The 22,500-nt window shown below is 49.2% G+C and overlaps 1 protein-coding gene across 1 annotated transcript in view; it reads right to left on the bottom strand.

Annotated features, from left to right (window-relative positions):
• The window catches only part of LOC125038325, a 39,443-nt gene that overhangs the window by 1,242 nt on the left and 15,701 nt on the right, over nt 1–22,500 (bottom strand). The window contains exon 2 of the mRNA XM_047631792.1: nt 1–6,782. This exon is cut by the window's left edge and continues 1,242 nt beyond it. Within this exon, the coding sequence (XP_047487748.1) occupies nt 1,654–6,768 (5,115 nt within the window). The 5' untranslated portion in view covers nt 6,769–6,782 and the 3' untranslated portion in view covers nt 1–1,653. The remainder of the gene's footprint in view (nt 6,783–22,500) is intronic.

Below are 22,500 nucleotides of genomic sequence, written 5' to 3' on the forward strand. Positions count from 1 at the left end.
ATAAACCTTTCTTCAATTTCTCGTATAGACATTGGATATCAGCGTCACGTGCCTCGCCACTGGATTAAAACTCAAAGCACAGCTAACAAATATTTCATGTTGACCCACGATCACTGGAACATATCGTTATCTACCTAATACGGAATGTCGGCAGTTTTCACAGATCATGAAACGGAGATCAAACTGATCTGGGAGCTACACAGAGCACATAAGTAGTCCAGAAGAAAAGTTGCATGGTCTGCGTTGGAATCCTTCGAAAAGACCGGCCGAGCTGCAGCCCGAGGTCACGTCGACGGGGCGAGAGAAGACCACCGCCCTTTCTTTCATCACTTCGCCGTCCGCTCGTGCGAGGGGCGGCTCCATCGCGCCCCGCCGAGCTCCTTCGTGTCCTTCGTAGGGCTCGTGGCCGCCTGCCGGAGCGACCCACAGCGAACGGCAGATCTCGAGCCCGCGGCGCATCATAACAGCCGTCTCTCTCGCAGCCACAGAGCAGCAACCCGGTCGGAGGTTGAACAGCTAACAGCCTCGCCCGCAATGAACAGTCTGACCCGCGACGGCTGCTTGAAAACCACTAAGTACTATTTACTAGCATTGTTAGACTGTACAGTACACTTGATTTACTTGGTCCAGGATCAAATATTCAGCTCCATAAACATGAACGACCATCTTATATCATCTACTGATATATAATCAACCTAATTATAACACACATCCCAGAGACCTGTATACAACGCTTATCTTTATATGGATATATAGATAATATTGATAATTATATGAAAGAAGAACTATTAGTTACATCCCTGACGGTCGGACGCTGAGCAAGCACGGGGAAAGGCCCCTCTGGCGGGGGACCCACGTGTGGCCGCCCCGCCCCCACGGTGGCGCTCGGGCCGCCCCTGCCGAGGGCCGCGAACGGCGCCTCGGGGAACCGCGGCGTCACTGCATCGTGGCTTTCGAGTCTTAGTATTCACCTACGTATATATATATATATCTTAAAAATTCACAATAACAATGCAGTTTCACCGTGTGGGCAAGGACAGTGTGTGTGTGTGTGTGTATGTGTGTGTGTGTGTGTGTGTGTGTGTGTGTGTGTGTGTGTGTGTGTGTGTGTGTGTGTGTGTGTGTGTGTGTGTGTGTGTGTGTGTGTGTGTGCGTGTGTGTGTATGTGTTAGTGTGCGTAAGCGTATATCCTGCATGCAACTGGGCATGACCGTGTGGCCGTGTGATGTGCTTGTGCAAGTAAGCGGTGGTGTCCCCCTGATATAATAGCATTCTGCTGGCCAAAACCAACATCCCCGCCCCGCCCGCGCCCTCACAACCGGGCCGCCCGCAACCCCACCTGGAGACCTATTTTGCGAGGGGTCCGAGCAGCCCCCCGGTTTTGATTGGTACTGAGGTACAGTGATATAGAGGAGAGTCCGGAGCCAGCCGCAGGCCGCGCCCGGCCCTGCCCGCGTAATATCGTCCCGCCCGCCGGCGCGGCGACGAGCGTCCCCGGCGGCGGGCGTGTAGCACCTGTGGCGGGCTGTCCGGCGGGCGTCTGCGGCCCCGGGCGGCTCCACGGCCGGGCGCGCCCACGTCACGCCCGGCCCGTGATTGTACTTTGAAGAAGAGCAAGACCCTGAGTTGTAGCGCGCCTACAGGGCGCAAAGCTCATGCTGGCGTGAGGCTGAAGGAGACCGTGAGAGGGCGCTGCACGCGACGCGCCACCGGCAGGTACACCAGGGAGGGCACGAACTGCTCGCTCTCGGGCTTCGGGTGTTCCGCCTCGCAGCCGTCCCCACCCTCCGGCCCGTCACTGTTCAGGAGGAAAGGCTGCATCACGAAGCGCCCCGTCGCGCGAGACTTGGTGGGCGTGGCGTGGCTCGTGGGCACGCCGGGGCGGGCGCGATGCTGCTCGCGGATGTGCTGCCGCAGGTCCGTCAGGCGCCGCGCCACCGCACCGCACTTGCGACACTTGAACAGACGGCGGTGCACGGCGGAGCGCCCCAGCCATGTCCCACGGGCCCGCGGGTTGTGCATGGCGTGCACATGAGCAAGGCACAGCGCGCGGCTCATGAACTTCATCCTGCACTGGGAGCATCTCCATCGTTTCCTGCGCCTCAGGGGAATGGACGAGGGCGGCCCGCCGGCGTCCTTCCTCGAGCCGTCCTTCTGCAGCCCAGGGGAGTCTTGCTCGTGTCTTCCGCTTTCCTGCTCCAGCAACGGCTTCAACAGGCCCTGGAGCTGATGTTGCAAGAGGTGGTGCTGGTAGGATTCAATGTTAGGCAGCATTTGTGAACAAAGAGGGCAGGGAACTGCTTGTCCTAACACGCCTGGGAAGGGCGGCATGCCAGGGGCATGAGTTCGGGAATGGGCATAGAGTAAAGCTGGAGTAGGAGCTGTGAAGGGGCAGACTGTACACTGAAGAGAGTTCCTCGATTTAAGGTCATCGTCTCCTGCACTTCGGGAGGCCTCCGAGCCAGCGTCATGAGCACCATGCACTTTGATGACATGCAGCTGAAGGGCAACCAAGTCCGGCAGAACGTGGCCACAGAGCCCACAGGAGGGGCCTTGTTGTTGCTGAGGTGGGTCATGGGAAACCATGGTGGCCTCGATTTCACGCCACTTCTCTTTGCCTGCATTCTCGTGGTCGTTGGTCAGGTGAGTCTTCAACCACTTGCGATTCTTAAACCGCCGGGAACACAGAGGGCAGTTTTCGATTTCCGATTGATCAATGCCTTCCTCGCCTTCACGACCCTCTTCGACAAGACCATGCGTATTCTGCTTGTGGACACGTAAAAAGTACTTGCTACAGAGTTCTTTGTTACAAAGATCACATGTAACACCACCCGATACACCATTTTCTATGTTAATTCCATGCATTTTTAACATATGTGTTTTCATAAAGTATTTATTACATAGTTCCTTGTTACAAATCTCACAATAGGAACGGGAGGTTGACTGAGGTTTCCTGTCCTCTCGACTTTCCACCTCTGCTCTTATCCTCTCCATGAAAGACGTTGGTGGTGCTGGGGGGGTGAACACACCGTGCGCACTCAACATGTGCTGCTGAAGGATATAACGCGAGAAGAAATCTTTCTTGCAAATGGTGCAAAAAGCTTGGTTTTCAGCCGTAGGAGGCGGAGATGCCGACTTCGGTTCGCGAGGGGTCTTTGGGGTTTGGGCTCCTTCACTGGGAGTGGCAGGAGCGTCCTCATGCCCCAAGATGCCGTGTTCTGTCATCATGTGAGCACGAAGGAAATACTTGTTTCCGACATCCTTATGACACAAGCGACACCGAAGACCCATTTCCCCCTGGCGATTCAGTTGTAAGATCATGGACTGAAGCTTTCGGAGATCTTCACTTGCATCTGACTCCCCAGATCCTGCAGATTCAATGACTGATGGCCGAGGCATATCCTCGCTCCTGTCTCCTCCATCCTCAGAAAGAGGCTCCTGAGACATCCGCTGTCGCTCCCGTTCAGCCTGGGCTTGGTCGTGCTGCTCCTCTTCCTGTTGCAGCCTCATCTGATGCTCGTGTAGTCGACGCTGCTGTTCTTCTATCCTCTTCTGTTGTTGCTGTTGCTGTTGCTGCTGCTGTTGTTGCTGTTGCTGTTGCTGCTGCCTGGCTTGCTGCTGGGCGTGAAGTGCTAATTGTCTCAGCTGTTCGTGCGGGGAGGGTTGCGGATGCAGAGATAGCTGCTCCTGTTGTGCTGCTTCCTGGCCAGGCCCGTGGAAGTAGTACTTGTGCACCTGAAGGAGATAGTGGCTGGGGAATGGACGCCGGCAGATATCGCACTCCAAATCACCCTCGATGTCGGGTAAAGTCGGCCGTAACTCGAGCGCCTGTCGTTCTAAAAGCCGAGCAAGACTGAGAGGGGAATTGTCTTTCTGGTGACTCTTCGATCTGTCAGAGAACTCAGGGGTGTATATCCCGTGCTTTTTGATGCGATGCGTCCGTAAGAAATATTTGTTGCAGAATTCCTTACAGCACAGCTCACAGAAGGCATCAGGGTTAATAACTCCAAGTTGACGAAGTTGCTCTGGAGTGAATTTTGTTCCAGGTGGCGCCTGTACCATCGCTGGTTGACCCACACGTGCAATGATGCCTGTATCGCGGGAACTCTCATCTGCACTGCTTCCTGGAGTCCGAGGAGCTTCACGCGAGGGCTCCCGAACCGACTCACGGACGTCCCCTCCTTCTCGGGATTCATTGCCCGGCTCCCGATTCTCTGGCCTCCCATTTCGGCTTTCGGCTCCTCCATTCTGGATCTCTGAGCCTTCTTGGTTGCCCGATTCTTTTGAACTGCTGTTCCTCTGTTCCTGATCTTCACTGTTTCCTTGGTGATGCAAGCCATTCCGTTCTCCTTTTTCGTGATCTTGGGACTCTTTGCTTGCTTGCTGGTCGTCCTTCTGAGATTCTCCCTCTTGGTACATTGGTTCTTGTTTGATTGCTAACTCTCCATCTCCTCTCATCTCTTGTTCTCTTTCCTTTAAAAATTGTTCACGTTTTTCATGTTCATATCGTTCACGTTCGAGTTCAAGGTTCTTGTATGATTCTCGCTCATGCTCACGGCTTCGATCTTGCTCCCATTTGTGTTCTTCTCTGTCTCTCTCACATTGCTCAAGATCTCTCTCGTGTTCTCGTTCCCGTTCGCGTTCACGTTCGCGTATTTGCATTTCCCGATGCTGCTGTTCACGTTCCCTCATCTGGTGCTCACGTTCTCTCTGCTGGTGTTCACGTTCCCTCTGTTGTTGGTCTCGTTCATGGTTCTCAAGCTCTCGCTGCTGCATTTCCCATTCGCGGTGCTGCTGCTCCCTCATCACCTGCATGTCACGGGCATCAAGGGGAAAGTCACCAGACTCGGATAATCGCTCGTGGTAGCCGCTACGTTCAGCATGTTGGTGGTACTGATCCTCATTCCGGAGTCTCTGTTCATTCCACGAGTCCTCCTTCTTCAGTCCATCTATGTGTTCTCGCCTGTTATCTTTAGGGGACTCCAATGGCCTGTCACTCCTCGGGGTATCCCTCACTGCGTCCCAGGGCGACCCAAGAGGTCTATCCCAAGGGCTGCGGCCTGGGATGTCCTTTGGAGACTCTCTTGCATCCCTTGATTGTTCTACTTTAACTGGCGTACGAGCATCTTTGTAAGATTCCCATGGACTGAAATATTCCCTATGATCTGGGCCATCTCTGCGGCCTTCCTTAGGAGTGGGTGTTCTTGGGTTTCTAACTGTATGAGGGGAAGTGGTGTGAGGAGACGGCAGAGGAGCAACAATGTGAGGTCCATGAGCCTGTAACTTGTGAGCATTGAGAGCAGCGCGACTGCCGATGTCCCTCCGACAAGCATCGCACCATCCTTCGGGCCGGTCTGGGGCGACGCGAGGAGGCAGTTGACCTGCATTCTTGGGCTTGGTGACAACTTCAATATTGATTCCATGGATCTTTGCCTTGTGGCGCTTGAGGAAATATTTGTTGCAGAATTCCTTTTGGCACAACTCACAGTAAGCCTCGAGGTTAATAACGCCTCCAGGCTTATTACTTGTGCTAGAGTCCTTACTAGTGGATTTATTTACACTAAGTTGTGAAGGCAGCAGCGGCCGCAGGGGGAGGGCATTCATGTTGGTGGTGATGAAGGCCCCGGCATACGGCGAACCGGCAAAGCCCCCGGTGGCCAGGCTCGGACCCAGGGGCGAGGTCATCGAGGAGGCCATGGACACGCTTGGCCCTAACGGGGTCGAGTGGCTTGAGGGAATTCCCGTTGGAGAACTGCTCGTTTCAGGGGAGTAAATGCCGTGCTTATTAGCCTTATGTGTCTTGAGGAAGTACTTGTTACAAAATTCTTTGTGGCAAAGGTCACAATAAGCTTGCTGATTGAAGATGCGTTGTTGTTGTTGACCATTTGCCATCGATGATGATGATGATGAAGGAGAAAGTGCTTGCTGAGAGTGCGGCAGCCCCGCCATTCTCTCTCGCTCCGCCTGCTGCTGCAGGAACGGGAACAGGAAGGGCGGGGGGCCGAGAGGCAGCAGCCCAGGCATGCCCAGCTTTCCGTCGCCGAACGAGGGGGGCATCGGAATGGAGGTCGGGGGGCTGCGGCCCTCCTCGTCGTGGGGCCTGGAGGGGGGCCGGCCGTCCCACCGGGGGCTCGACAGGTTCAGGGGGCCTGGCTCTCTCTCAGATTTCCTGTTCTCTCCTGGCTCGGGTTCCTCCCGCTGCTGCCGGAGCCGCGCCTCGTCGTCGGTGAGGAGGCGCCCGATGTGCTCTTCAATGATGTGGCGTCTCAGAGAATCCTCAGACGGGGCTTCCACGTGGCAGTGAGGACACGCGATGCCCTCCTCGCCATCGCCAGAAGGGTTGGACATCTCCGAGTCGAACTGCGCCTCCTCGGGCTTCGACGGCGGCGGGCCCTGCAGGTCGCCCTGGGGCGTCGGCAGCCGGACCGGGTTGCTCTGCTTGCGCCGCTTCTTCGCTGACGCCGAGAGGTGGCTGTCGTCGCCTCGCTGGTAGTAGTGCGACAGCTGGTCGTTCAGGCTGGTTTCGTCGTCCTCGGTGGTGGCGTCGCCCCCAGAGGTGGACACGTCATGCAGGTCGCCGCCTTCCTCGTAGTGGCTCGCGACGCCCTGGAAGTGAGCGTGGAGGTAGGCGTGGTGAGCGGACGTGGGGTCGCCCCCCGCGCTGCCGGGAGACCCGGGCTGCGGGTCAGCCTCTCCCACGGCCTGAGGCGTTGTCCCGCGCGACACCAGAGCCTCCAGGAGCCCGGAGTTGAGCGTTGCCGATGCCATCTTACCGCGCCCGCCTGAAACAACCAAAACAACGCGGCTTTAACAACACGGAATGGATGGCGACATGTAAATACTAAGCACATAAACACAATAACTATGAATGCCTAATCTACTGTACACAAATCAAAGACATGTATCGAAAGGAAAAGCTGGAAATATTCGTCTACATTAAAACATTACAAAACAAACCTAAATAACACAGAAAAAATTACAGGGCGAGATAATAACCGCATTATCAATTCCCTGTGAAAATGAAAACCGCCGTCAATAAATGCACACGACCGACTAGTTCCTCTGGACTGCTCGCCCTACAAAAGCTGAAAAAGTAATGAGACAGGCGCTCGCGCACCAACCGTACAATTTCACATTCAAATTCCACCTTTTCTCCATTCCTTTGTCGATGGAATCTTGAGCCATGGCACGAACATTCTCTGCAGTTTTCTATATACATACGAAGGGGGGCAGTAATGGATATATATGAAGATAGATAGATAAATTGACGGATGGATAGATATATACATAATAGTGTGTGTGTGTGTGTGTGTGTGTGTGTGTGTGTGTGTGTGTGTGTGTGTGTGTGTGTGTGTGTGTGTGTGCGTGCGTGCGTGTGCGTGTGCGTGTACGTCTGTGTACGCGTGCGTGTGCGTACGCGTGCGCGCGTGCAAGTGTTCATCTGAAGGTCTGTACATTTATATGTATATTTTTGTCCAGACGTGACTTACATTTTTTTTATATCATAAAACGTTTCCCTGTCCTCATTTTCAGGAATTCGAGACGACGCTAACCTCCCGCCCGGGCGCCCGACAGAGACATCACAACGCGACCTATCAAGACGTGTGTGAGGGCGTGCGTGCGCCGCTATTGACGAGGCTCTGACGGTAAGTGGTCCTCCGCAGGCTGGCAAGAGCGGCAACACGCAAGCGGCGGTTTTCATACAACAAACCCCTTAAAAAAGGTCTTACATTTCGTGTTCTCTCATTACGACGGCACCCGACCGCCCTCTCGCGTACATTAACCTCTCTGTGTTATCGACTTTCCCCGGAATTCGGTGTATGGGCGAGCATACGGGCGGACAGAGAGGGCGCGATCGCAAATGCTTCGAGTGGGGAGGGAATGACGCTCCTTGGCCAGCGATCAGTCATCTCGTCTGTTAAGGTCTAATTAATACAAACTTATAGGAATTACACATACATCCATAAATCTATATACATATACTTACTTTTATACATACATACATACATATATATACATATATATACATATATATACACATACATATATACACTTATATCTTTTATATACATAGAGATATATAGATAGATACAAACACACACACACACACACACACACACACACACACACACACACACACACACACACACATATATATATATATATATATATATATATATATATACATATACATATGTATATATGCACATATAAATACACATATAATATGTGTGTGTGTGTATGTGTGTGTCACGGTGCGCGCGTGCGTACATGCATATGTATGTATGTGTGTTCGCGCGTGCGTGTGCGTGTTTGCGAAGGCGCCACGCGCTCTGAAGACAGGTGGTTGTGCAGCACGTGAAGCCAACCAGCTCGGCGGCAAACAGGTGAAATGACCTCGATCTCCTGACGGTGGTGTACGGGAGGGAGGGGTGGGGGGGAGTCAACCCATTTGTATTCTTTGCATGACTGACACCACGAGGACAGATCTCATTAAACAGAGGTATAGTTGAAATAAAGAAAAAAAACATGTAAAGATTCCAAGGCCCCTCATGAATGGCATTATAAACACGAAACTTGAACTACAAAGTCTTCTGATAAACGTGAGATTGGTGGAGCTCCTCTCTGGACAGAGTCTGGAACAAAGCCAGATAATTTTTTTGAAATACGCTACAAAGGAGGTATGGAGTTGAAGAAAAAAATACCGTAAATAAAATCTCGGCCTGGCAACTCTACGGTGTCCATTTCAAACGGGAGTTGCCGCGCGCCCTTTTTTTGAACGCAATTAAACCCCTTTCCATCCGGGTTCTCCTCGCGCTCAACGTCCAAACACCTTAAAAAAAACGTAAATAAAACGTACATTAATTTCCCCCCTTAAAACGAGGCTCTAAATGCCCACAACCCCGAGGAACAGTCGCAGGGGCTGGCGATGGCGGCAACCTCCCCGAATCGATAGCGCAACAAAAACAACAAACACAGGCCGATTCCAAGGCCAAGGAGGAAAATCCACGTGCTTCTCGGAGGCGGAGGAAACAGGAGGCGACGAGGGAGCTGCTGGCGGTCGCGGTTACGGATGGAGGCCAGGGCGGAGGCCGGAAGGAGGACGGAATGCTCCGGACGGCGGGTCGGGTGGCCGGAGGGAAGGCGGAAAATACGGCTGATGAGCGACTTGCTTTAAGGAATCTTAGAGACAGAAGGAAACGGAGCTTTATGAGCTTATTTTCTGTGGTGTAAATCACGTTGTTAACCTCCCCCTTCTTCCTCTTCCTTCCCCCCCTCCCTACTACGTGGCAATATAAGTCTGAAAACCCGGTTCTGACCCCCCCCCCCCCCCTTCGTCGCAGCATCTCGAGCAAGGAAACCCAGCCAGGAGGACCCGTCTTGGAGAAAACCCGGATTAACGGACCAATAGGACATAGTAACCGACGGGTCAACTTCCACACTTTCCTGCCATACTTTCCCCCCACAATGGTCTCCACAGGCGCGAGCGGATGAGGGGAATATGCACAAGATTTATAACACGCAATAATCACCCCCATGCGGCCCGGGCGCAAGGGTGATCTACGCTCGGAGGCGAAGAGTGAGGATCTGCCACTGTCTGGAAATGGTCTCGCGCCGCGGTTACCAGTTATCTTTTTTTCTTCCCCCTTTTTTTAATCAGACCTTCGGGCGGATGGTATCCTTAGCATGTAAAGTCTTCTGTGTCTTCCACTCTCTCGGGGAAACCGCCGGGGCCGCCGTCGCCCCGCTGAGAAGCCGCCTCCGAAGCCCCGAATCTTAATCCTAATTATTCAGTCATCGATTCCGCCCAAGATGGCATCTCTCGCGCCCCTCTTCCCGCTCTCAAAATGGGCTTCCCCGTCTTCCTCCCACGAGGGGAAAGGAGGCGGGGCGGAGGAAAAAAAGCCGATATGATTGGTGGATGAAACTCAAAGAAGGACGGAGGTAAAAAAAAAAAAAAAAGAAAAAAAAAAAGAAGAGGGAAGAAGGGAGGAGATGAAATAGCAAAACTACGATCAAGAAGTGAGGACATGCGAGATAACGAGCGAATTGGGGGAAGCGGTGACAATACAAGAAAAAAAATGGGTTGTTCATGTCTGTTATTGCTTCACCAGGCCGTATCTCAGCGAATGCGTACATATGAGCACACGACGAAATACCTACAAACATACAGATACATATATGCATACATATATACACACACACACACACACACATATATATATATATGTACAATATATATGTGTATGTATGTATATGTATGCAAGTGTATGTGTACATGTATATATATCTATATATGTGTGTCCAAGCAAGCCAGAGAGCCCTCCCCCCCCCCTCTCCCCCTCGATGATGCACTCCCCGCAGGCGTCGGGCGGAGGTTGAAACAAATGCGCTGACGGCTGGTGTACCATCTGAAGGGGGGCGGGGGGAGAGGCGGTGGCTGGGGAGGGGCGGGGGGGAGGGGGAGGTCGTCGCCGGTCGTCCCATTGTTGTGCCCGCCACGACCTTCTCATATTATAGGCATCGCGCGCCCCAGCTCACGTCATCACCTACACCAATTGGGTACTTTACTTAAACTGCCGACTCGTGTGTGTGGTCGGGGGGGGGGGGGGGGGGATGCACATCCGCCTCCATGTACGACTGTGGCCGTATATTAGCTTGGAAATAAATATACTGGAGCGGGAGAGAGGAGGGAGCAGGGACGTGTGGGTGTGGGTGAGAGAGAGAGAGAGAGAGAGAGAGAGAGAGAGAGAGAGAGAGAGAGAGAGAGAGAGAGAGAGACAGAGACAGACAGAGACAGAGACAGAGAGGGACAGACAGAAAGAGAGAGAGTCTGCGTGCGTGTATGTTTTTGAATATGACTTGTTAGTGGGTGCGTGAGTACGAATGTTCTGCATACAACCATTCTATCTCCCCTTCTATCTGTCAATATCGTTCCTATCTTCAGATCAACCCGAACGACACTGAAACCCATAGAGCAACTTTTGTGAAACTTCCCCAAAATCCGTGGAAGGAAAACCACGCGGATTTAAAGCAGGGCCTCCCCATGAATTCAAAACAAGGCTTCCCCGTGAATTCGAAACAAGGCTTCTCCGTGAATTCGAAACAAGGCTTCCCCACGATTTCAATACAAGGCCTCCACATGAATTCAAAACAAGTCTTACCCATGATTTCAAAGCAAAATTTCGGCTTCAGTTCCAAAGCAAATTCTCAGCTTCAATTCCAAAGCAAATTCTCAGCTTCAATTCCAAAGCAAATTCTCAGCTTCAATTCCAAAGCAAATTCTCAGCTTCAATTCCAAAGCAAATTCTCAGCTTCAATTCCAAAGCAAATTCTCAGCTTCAATTCCAAAGCAAATTCCCGGCGGAAATTCAAAGCAGGCGTGCAAAGCAAGCCACGAGATTCACGGGGGATTTCGCTGTCACAATGGACGACGTGTCACGGGGCTTCTCGAGCCAGCCGTAAACAGGAAGAGGAAATGCTAACAGGACACAAAGGGAAATTCATTACGGGGTTGAACGAGCGGGTGTAGGGCCGATTCTCTCTCTCTCTCTCTCTCTCTCTCTCTCTCTCTCTCTCTCTCTCTCTCTCTCTCTCTCTCTCTCTTTACATTTCTCTACCTGTCCACGAATACTCTCTCCCTCCCCTACCCCTTTCCTCTCCCCTTCCCTCTCCTCCCTCCTTCCTCTCCTCCCTCCTCCCCTCTCCTCCCCTCTCCTCTCCTCCCCTGTCCTCCCTCCTTCCTCTCCCCCTTCCTCTCCCCCATTTTCCTCACCCTTCTCTCCTCCCCTCCCGTCCCTTCCCCTCCCCTCCCCTCCCTCCCCTCCCCTCCCCTCCCCTCCCCTCCCCTCCCCTCCCCTCCCCTCCCCTCCCCTCCCATCGAACACCTTTCGACAAGCACTTAGGCATTAATTCACCTTTTGCCATACGCCACACTCACGCACGTAAAGAAGGTCGTCTATCTATCCAGCCTATCTATCGTCTATCTATCCAGCCTATCTATCGTCTATCTATCCAGCCCATCTATCTATCCACCCATCTATCTATCCAGCCTATCTATCTATCCAGCCCATCTATCTATCCACCCATCTATCTATCCACCCATCTATCTATCCAGCCTATCTATCGTCTATCTATCCAGCCTATCTATCGTCTATCTATCCAGCCTATCTATCTATCCAGCCTATCTATCTATCCAGCCTATCTATCGTCTATCTATCCAGCCATCTATCTATCCAGCCATCTATCTATCCAGCCTATCTATCGTCTATCTATCCAGCCTATCTATCTATCCACCCATCTATCTATCCAGCCTATCTATCGTCTATCTATCCAGCCTATCTATCTATCCACCCATCTATCTATCCACCCATCTATCTATCCAGCCTATCTATCTATCCACCCATCTATCTATCCACCCATCTATCTATCCAGCCCATCTATCTATCCAGCCTATCTATCTATCCAGCCCATCTATCTATCCAGCCTATCTATCGTCTATCTATCCAGCCCATCTATCTATCCACCCATCTATCTATCCACCCATCTATCTATCCACCCATCTATCTATCCACCCATCTATCTATCCACCCATCTATCTATCCACCCATCTATCTATCCACCCATCTATCTATCCACCCATCTATCTATCCAGCCATCTATCTATCCACCCATCTATCTATCCAGCCTATCTATCGTCTATCTATCCAGCCTATCTATCTATCCAGCCTATCTATCTATCCAGCCCATCTATCTATCCACCCATCTATCTATCCAGCCTATCTATCGTCTATCTATCCAGCCCATCTATCTATCCAGCCTATCTATCGTCTATCTATCCAGCCTATCTATCGTCTATCTATCCAGCCTATCTATCGTCTATCTATCCAGCCTATCTATCGTCTATCTATCCAGCCTATCTATCGTCTATCTATCCAGCCTATCTATCGTCTATCTATCCAGCCCATCTATCTATCCAGCCTATCTATCTATCCACCCATCTATCTATCCAGCCTATCTATCGTCTATCTATCCAGCCTATCTATCGTCTATCTATCCAGCCTATCTATCTATCCAGCCTATCTATCGTCTATCTATCCAGCCTATCTATCGTCTATCTATCCAGCCTATCTATCTATCCAGCCTATCTATCTATCCAGCCTATCTATCTATCCAGCCCATCTATCTATCCAGCCTATCTATCGTCTATCTATCCAGCCTATCTATCTATCCAGCCCATCTATCTATCCAGCCTATCTATCGTCTATCTATCCAGCCTATCTATCGTCTATCTATCCAGCCTATCTATCGTCTATCTATCCAGCCTATCTATCGTCTATCTATCCAGCCTATCTATCTATCCAGCCTATCTATCTATCCACCCATCTATCTATCCAGCCTATCTATCTATCCACCCATCTATCTATCCAGCCTATCTATCTATCCACCCATCTATCTATCCAGCCTATCTATCTATCCACCCATCTATCTATCCAGCCTATCTATCTATCCAGCCATCTATCTATCCAGCCTATCTATCGTCTATCTATCCAGCCTATCTATCGTCTATCTATCCAGCCATCTATCTATCCACCCATCTATCTATCCAGCCTATCTATCTATCCAGCCTATCTATCTATCCACCCATCTATCTATCCAGCCCATCTATCTATCCAGCCCATCTATCTATCCACCCATCTATCTATCCACCCATCTATCTATCCAGCCTATCTATCGTCTATCTATCCAGCCCATCTATCTATCCAGCCTATCTATCGTCTATCTATCCAGCCTATCTATCTATCCAGCCTATCTATCGTCTATCTATCCAGCCTATCTATCTATCCAGCCTATCTATCTATCCACCCATCTATCTATCCACCCATCTATCTATCCAGCCTATCTATCGTCTATCTATCCAGCCTATCTATCTATCCAGCCTATCTATCTATCCAGCCCATCTATCTATCCAGCCCATCTATCTATCCAGCCTATCTATCTATCCAGCCTATCTATCTATCCAGCCCATCTATCTATCCAGCCCATCTATCTATCCAGCCTATCTATCTATCCAGCCCATCTATCTATCCAGCCCATCTATCTATCCAGCCCATCTATCTATCCAGCCCATCTATCTATCCAGCCCATCTATCTATCCAGCCCATCTATCTATCCAGCCCATCTATCTATCCAGCCTATCTATCGTCTATCTATCCAGCCTATCTATCTATCCAGCCCATCTATCTATCCAGCCTATCTATCTATCCAGCCCATCTATCTATCCAGCCCATCTATCTATCCAGCCCATCTATCTATCCAGCCTATCTATATATCCAGCCTATCTATCGTCTATCTATCCAGCCTATCTATCTATCCAGCCTATCTATCGTCTATCTTTCCTAATTACGAGTTTCTTATCCTAATTTCATGCCTTAACCCCCCTACCCCCCCCCCCTACATCCTATCCTTGCGACATAAAGATCCAACTTATCCATCTCTATCTCTTAAACCTTCTCCTATCCAACCATGTCCATTTCCTATCCTTTTAACCTCGTATATCCACCCTATCTTCAGGCCATATCCAACCGTATCCAACCGTCTATAACCTATTTTTATCCGCCTATCCTTCCTTATTTATATAAATCAAAAATATTTATTCTTTTCACCCGCTCTACACACACACACACACACACACACACACACACACACACACACACACACACACACACACACACACACACATCTACATCCACGCACATTCACGCCCATGCAAACACAGACATCCACGCCCATGAACTCAACCACTCACACCCATGCTCACCCACAACCACCCATGCATAAAATCACCCACGATCTTCCACCCACACCCACATTCAAAACCATTCGCAACCACACTCACGCCCACAACCATCCACCCACACACCCATGCACACCCACAACCACAACCACCCACACACACCCGAGCACAAAACTACCCACAACCACCCACAGCCACACCCACAACCACAAGGCAGCCAACCAGCCTACTTCGTGGGCGTCACAAAGGGATTGAGGCGTAAGCCTACTGAACTATCGATTCCCCGCTTAAATTGCCGCCTTACGTGTGCCCGTTGACGAAAAACAACAAAAGGCAGGTGTGGTATTGTGGCTGCGTACGAAGCGGCCGGGGGGGGGGGGGGGGGGGGGAGGGGGGGGGGGGGGGGGGGAGGGGGAGGGGGCAGGAGGGAGGGTCGGGTTAGGGGGAGGGGAGAGGGCAGGAGGGAGGGTCGGGAGAGGGCAGGAAGGTCGGGAAAGGGGGAGGGGAGAGGGGGAGGGCAGGGGAGAGGTGGGAGGGAGGGTCGGGAGAGGGGGAGGGAGGGAAGTGGATAGCGGGGTATATGGGAGGAGGGAGAGGGCAGGAGGGAGGAAGAAGGAGGAAGAAGAGATGTGGGAGGAGGAAGGAGAGAGGTGGGGAGGGGAGGAGGGGGAGAGAAGAGGGCAGGAAGCAGGAAGGAGGAAGAGGGAGAGTAAAAGGAAGACCAGGCCGAAGAGAGAGACGAAGAGGAAAATAAAGAGGAGGAGAAGGAAAATAAAGAGGAAAAAGAAGAGGAGGAGAAGAGAGAAGAGAAGAGAAGGGGAAGAGGAAAAGGAGACGAGGAGACAATCACGTTCGCACTGACAACAGAAAGGAAAAGATCTTGCGAGGGAGAAACTGGTCGCAGGAATAGGAAATGTATGGGGTATCAGGCGTGCGTGCGTGCGTGCGTGTGTGTGTGTATGTGTGTGCGTGCGTGTGTCTATGTGTGCGTGCGTGCGTGCGTGCGTGCGTGCGTGCATGCGTGCGTGTTAGTGTGTGTGTGTGTGTACAAATACGATAACGATAAATATAACAAACCACAAAAAAATAATAATAATAGTAAAATAATAATATATTCACAAATAAAAAAAAAAAAAAAACGCACAGATAGAAAAATTTAATAAATACACATATATATACACTTTATACAACAGACCATATGGACCTCAAAATCAATATATCAACTAAAACAATTATCCTCGAGCATAGCATATAGTGTCGGGGTGAGGGGGGGGGGGGAGGGGGAGGAAGAGAGGAGGTGAGGGGGGGGTAAGAGAGGGGGGGAGGGGAAGGGGGGGGAGGGGAGGAGAGGGTTATCCGGTACAGATGTCAAGTTCCATAAATAGATCGGGGAGCGACGGCGATGGAAAAGGATAATTGATAATAGATAATGAAGAAATATGAAAAAAGGTATGTATGTATTAATAACAGTGGTAATGGTAGTTGTTCTGGTGACCAATGATGATAATCATAATGGTATTAATAACGATAATAATAATAATAATAATAATAATAATAATAATCACAATAATAATAATAATAATAATAATAATAATAATAATAATACAAATAATAACGATAATGATAGTGATAATAATAATGATAATAATAATAATAAAAATAGTGATAATAAGGATAGTTATAACGATAATAATAATAATAATAATAATAATAATAGTAATAATAATAATGATAATAATAATAATAATAACAATAATAATAATAATAATAATAATAATAATAATAATGTTAATAATAATAATAATAATAACAATAAAAATAATAATAATAGCAAAAACTATAACAACAACAACAATAACAACAGCTATGGCAACAAAAACAGACCAACGACCAACAAGAACAAGAACATCATTAACACAAACAACAACAACAGTAATTAAGCAGGTGTGACGTTAGGCTAATAATGATGTAAATCGTATATTTCGCTCTCACGATAAAAGGAACAAAAAAGTGCTTTACTTAAAATGTATTTAAGAGAACAAGTTATCTTTTATTTAGCGTGTTTGATAGAGAATGTGTTAGTAATGTATTTAGTAATTTAGTAATGTATTAATGTATTAATCTATGGACTGAGGAGAAAGACTTTTCATTTTTATTTAGCAATTGATAATTGAAAATAATTCAGTGATTTATTTAGAATGTAATGTAGTGAGCAATTTAGGACTTTACTTAGAATGTACTAAAGACAACAAGTGATAACTTTACTTAGGATGTATTTAAGAGGAGATTAAGCGGAATATACAGACTTGATCTCTGACGTCACTCAACTAAACCATATTATTTTATAGTATGTGTCGGTTATAATTAAATATTACGGAGTCATTAACGGCGAACTATATGTTTTTTTGTTTTCCTTTTATTCCTTTATTGTCTTTTTCTTTCTGTCTTTTCTTTTTTCTTATCATTCTCTCCTTCTTTCCTTCCTTTTTTCTTCTTCTCTCTTTCTTTCTTTCTTTTTTCCTCTCTTCCTCCCGTTCCTCCTTCCTTTGTTTAATTACTCTTTGTACCGATGATAATAATAATGACAATAATAATAATAATTATCGTTATTATTATTGTTATTATTATTATTATTATTATTATTATCATTTTATTATTATTATTATTATAACAAAAACAACAACAATAATAATAATGATGATAATAACAATAATAATAATGATGATAATAACAATAATAATAATAATAATAATAATAATAATAATAATAATAATAATAACGATAATGATAACAACAACAACCACAATAACAACACTGATAATAAAAATAAAAACAATAAAACTAACAAGTCGCACAAAAAAAAACAATAAAATAGACCCACCCCCCACTTTCAGTCCCCCCCCCCCCCCCGCCCGCCCTGCCCCGCCCTCCCTCCGCCCGAACCCCGGCCACATCTCGCCGCCGTCGCGAGGCAGCCCAGAGATCGGGCGCGGGCCGGGCGCAGGGAGAGCCACAGGTAACCCTCAGCCCGCACGCACGCACGCACGGCTATATCTATACTCGTTTGCACATATATAGGACACGCAGATATCTTCACGCGTTTGCACACACACACAGGGCTACATATAGACATACACACACACACACACACACACACACACACATACACATGCACACACATACACACACATACACACACACATACACACACACGCACGCGCGCGCGCGCGCAAACTCACGCCCACACACTCACTATCGCCGGTTTCTGATTCGGTTCCCCATCATCGCGGTAGATTATCGATCACAAGTATGGCGGGCGTCACCCTACCTCTCCGCACTGTCCCTCTCCCCTCTCCCCTCTCCCTCTCCCCTCTCCCCTCTCCCTCTCACTATCCCTTCCCCCCCCCCATCTCTCTCTCTCTCTCTCTCTCTCTCTCTCTCTCTCTCTCTCTCTCTCTCTCTCTCTCTCTCTCTCTCTCTCTCTCTCTCTCTCTCTCTCTCTCTCTCCTCTCTCTCCTCTCTCTCCTCTCTCTCTCTCTCTCTCTCTCTCTCTCTCTCTCTCTCTCTCTCTCTCTCTCTCTCTCTCTCTCATTCGCTCCCTCTCCCCTCTCCCTCTCCCCTCTCCCCTCTCCCTCTCACTATCCCTTCCCCCCCCCATCTCTCTCTCTCTCTCTCTCTCCTCTCTCTCCCTCTCTCTCTCTCTGTCTCTCCTCTCTCTCCTCTCTCTCTCTCTCTCTCTCTCTCTCTCTCTCTCTCTCTCTCTCTCTCTCTCTCTCTCTCTCTCTCTAATGGCCACTGTGTGACGCATCTTAGCGAAAAAATGCTCTCCATTGCATACCACACAATTTCTTCATCAAGGAAAACGAGTGATTATACGTCCTTCCACTTGTGATAAAAACACCAGATTCTGCTTTCCCCCTTTCGCCCGAGGCAGCCGGGATGTCACTTACGAAGAATGAAGCTCTGACGTCATAAACCTTGTACACACCATTATTAATTCTGAAGAGTCAGTTCTCCAGCCTCCTTTCATTAGTCTAAAGCTCGTGTCCCAGGTATAGTGACGTGGCTGTTCCGTTATTCCCTTATAAATAAGTAAATTAATGAGTAAGTGAATAAATAAATGAATGAATAGATAAATAAATAAATAAATGTGTGTATATATATACATATATATATATATATATATATATATATATATATATATATATACACACATAGGGAAGCCCATATGTGACTTCCTTACCTAAAGAAACATGGAGAAAAACTCTACTGCCGTTAGTTGTTATATACCAGTCTATCGTCACAACAACAACAACAACAACAACAATAATGATAATGATAATAATAATAATAATAACAATAATATCAATAATGAATAATAATAATAATAATAACAATAATGATAATAATAATAATAATAATAATAATAATAATAATAAAAATAATAATAATAATAATAATAATAATAACAACAATAATAATAAATAGGTGAATGGATAAAGAAAAAAATAATAATAATAAAAAATAAAAGATAAAAAAGGCCGCAGAATCGGCCGCCCCCCCCCCCCCCCCTCCACCCTACTTCCGCTCCCGACCCTCAATAACTCACCATAACATTGCCTCATCTATCAGTTTAAATTGTAAGTAGTAATTAGGGTGACTATCGACTCCGAAGGTCGATACGTTCAAGTCACACACACACACACACGCACACACACACAAGAACAGGCCTCTTTCCCCGGCCGACGAACTCCTGACGAAGACGGAATCCCACTGAAGACTTCCCAGGCGTTTTAACAGGGACCGCCCCCCCTCCCTCCTCCCTCCCGTTGAACTACAATCCTCATGAATACACAGGCACCTGAAAAACTTAACATCTTAACACGCACGGCTCCAGAATTACCCGTCGTCCGTTTCTTGCCTCGTGAATAATTCCGCGACAGGACTTCGGGCCGAGACGGGTTTCAACTGAACTTCAACTGGAAAGCAACGCACGATTCTATACATATGTTATGAAATCCCTAATTCCCAAGAGGAGGCAATAATCCACGAGGTTGCAAAACATGACGACGGACCTTCGCTTGTGGGGGAAAAAAATAAATAAATAGGCAAGTCTGGGGTGCGTCATGAATGCAAAATTACGAAATAACAGTCAATTCCTACGGTTACTCTTTTCGTGTATTTCTTTCTCTCTCTCTCTCTCTCTCTCTCTCTCTCTCTCTCTCTCTCTCTCTCTCTCTCTCTCTCTCTCTCTCTCTCTCTCTCTCTCTCCCTCCCTCTCTGTCTCTTTTTTTTCACAAAGCGACAAATATATGTACGTGTGGAGGAAAGGCCGGGTATTAGGGACCCCTATACATTTCCCCCGAATTCTGAGTATTTCAAGAGAAAATTGTCATTCACAGCCACGAAAAGTGTGTTAAATCAAGCCCGCGTTTCGATAGCCAGGTTGAGAAATCAATATTTCAACAAAACTTTGACGCGGAAGAAAGTAAGAAAAAAGTGTTGCTGGTTCTGACATCGCGTGCGCCAGACACCCTCCCCCTCCCCTCCCCCCTCCCCTAACCGACCGAGGGACCCTATATTGTCCCTTTAAAATTCAATCCATTTTCCAGTAGTCCTTTTTTTTCCTTTTTCTTTTTTTTCACTCTCTCTCTCTCTCTTTTTTGCGAGAAACCATTATTCGCGTACTTTCTTTCCCGCCTGGCGCTGACGAACCTCGCTTATGCACGAGACCCTTATCAGCTCTGACATGCGTGTTGCCGCCGTAAAGGTGCCATGAGTAGGGAATGTCTCAGCTGGATTTCGAAGCTCGCCAGACCTCTCGGCTCTGCGCTTTCCTCTAACAGTGACATGACTCGACATGCACGTGCGCCTTCGGACATGCGAAAACAGAAGCTTGCGAACGGACATGCACATGGGCGCACAAACACTTACATTCATTTACAAATCCATTTACTCCCATAAACATACATATAGAGGCATACGAACACGCGCGCGCTCTGACAAAAGAAACAATTTACACTACACAGGTGGGCTTAAATAACGGGTTCTTTTTTCATGCCGCCTCCATCTTTCATTCATCTATTTCCATTCTTCCTTCTCTCTTCTCATTTCCTTTTCCAGTTCTTTCTTTCGCTCCATTTGTTCTCTACTCTCTCTCTTTCTATCCTTCTCTCTCTCTCTCTCTCTCTCTCTCTCTCTCTCTCTCTCTCTCTCTCTCTCTCTCTCTCTCTCTCTCTCTCTCTCTCTCCCTCTCTCTCTCTCTCTCTCTCTCTCTCTCTCTCACACTCATTCACTCTCTCACTCTCTCTCTCTCTCTCTCTCTCTCTCTCTCTCTCTCTCTCTCTCTCTCTCTCTCTCTCTCTCTCTCTCTCTTCTCTCTCTCTCTCTCTCTCTCTCTCTCTCTCTCTCTCTCTCTCTCTCTCTCTCTCTCTCTCTCTCTCCTTCTCTCCTTCTCTCCTTCTCTCCCTCTCTCCCTCTCTCCCTCTCTCCCTCTCTCCCTCTCTCCCTCCCTCCTTCCCTCCCTCCTTCACACACACACACACACGCGCACACACACTCACACTACTCCCTCCCCAAACTTCCCGCGTCTGACCTGATCCCAGGCACGACCCCCGCCGATGCCCCGCCGCCCTCTCCCCAACGCCCATGGGAGCCCCCCCCCCCCCTCCCCGAAGCCCCGGGTAGTCCTCGAGCCGTCGAGCGAGGTGCCATAGGCCCGAGGGCGAGAGCGATGTGCCATAGGCCCAAGGGCGAGAGCGAGGTGCCATAGGCCCGAGGGCGAGAGCGAGGTGCCATAGGCCCGAGGGCGAGAGCGAGGTGCCACAGGCCCGAGGGCGAGAGCGAGGCCCTTCGGCGATGACGCAGGCCGGGACTTAAACGAGGTTGGAGTGTATTTGTCTAATATTCGATAGCCATAGAGTATTGATCCGCAGGGCTGGCCGCCGGGCGTATGGCAGGCTTGGCACCGCTGTACTGTACACCGGCACCGCTCTTGACCCGACACGCGGCACTCGGCGTCCACTCCCCCTCCCCCAACCCTCCCCCCCAACCCTCACCAAGACCTATGCTCCCCCCCCCCTTACTCTTGCCTCACCTCCCCACCACCTCGTCTTCCCCCCCACCCTCTTCGCCCCAACCCCTTTCCCAGCGAGGCCGACCCCCCCCCCCCCTTCGCCCCAACCCCTTTCCCAGCGAGGCCGACCCCCCCCCCCCCTTCGCACCAACCCCTTTCCCACCTCGCCTGCCCCCCCCCCCTCCCCCCCTTCGGCCCAACCCCTTTCCCAGCGAGGCCAAACCCCCCAGTTGACGGATTACCTTCTGATGGCTAAGCCCAGGCGAGCCTCATAAAGGGGAAGACACACGCTGGTCAGTATTACAGCGGGATTAATAACAGAAGCAGATCGATACAGTATCAGCATTACAGGGCGGCCTGTGCCTCGGTGCCACGTGGGTCGCGGGTGATCTGGGCATGACACTTTGTCGCTGGCTGGAGGGGGAGGGGGGAGGGGGGAGGGGGCGCCCTGTATACAAAGGCTGGTTCATCGTACATGTCGTGCCCTGTACAATTCGAAATATACCTTACATACCTGTCGTAATTGCAGTCCAGTCACCTTTTATTTAACGTTCAAGTAAATTCAGAAACGTGTGTTAAGAAATATCGGTAACAGCTGTACGCAATGTTACGATACCTCGGGTCGTTC

Source organism: Penaeus chinensis, chromosome 24, assembly GCF_019202785.1.
Source record: "Penaeus chinensis breed Huanghai No. 1 chromosome 24, ASM1920278v2, whole genome shotgun sequence".
NCBI lineage: Eukaryota > Metazoa > Arthropoda > Malacostraca > Decapoda > Penaeidae > Penaeus > Penaeus chinensis.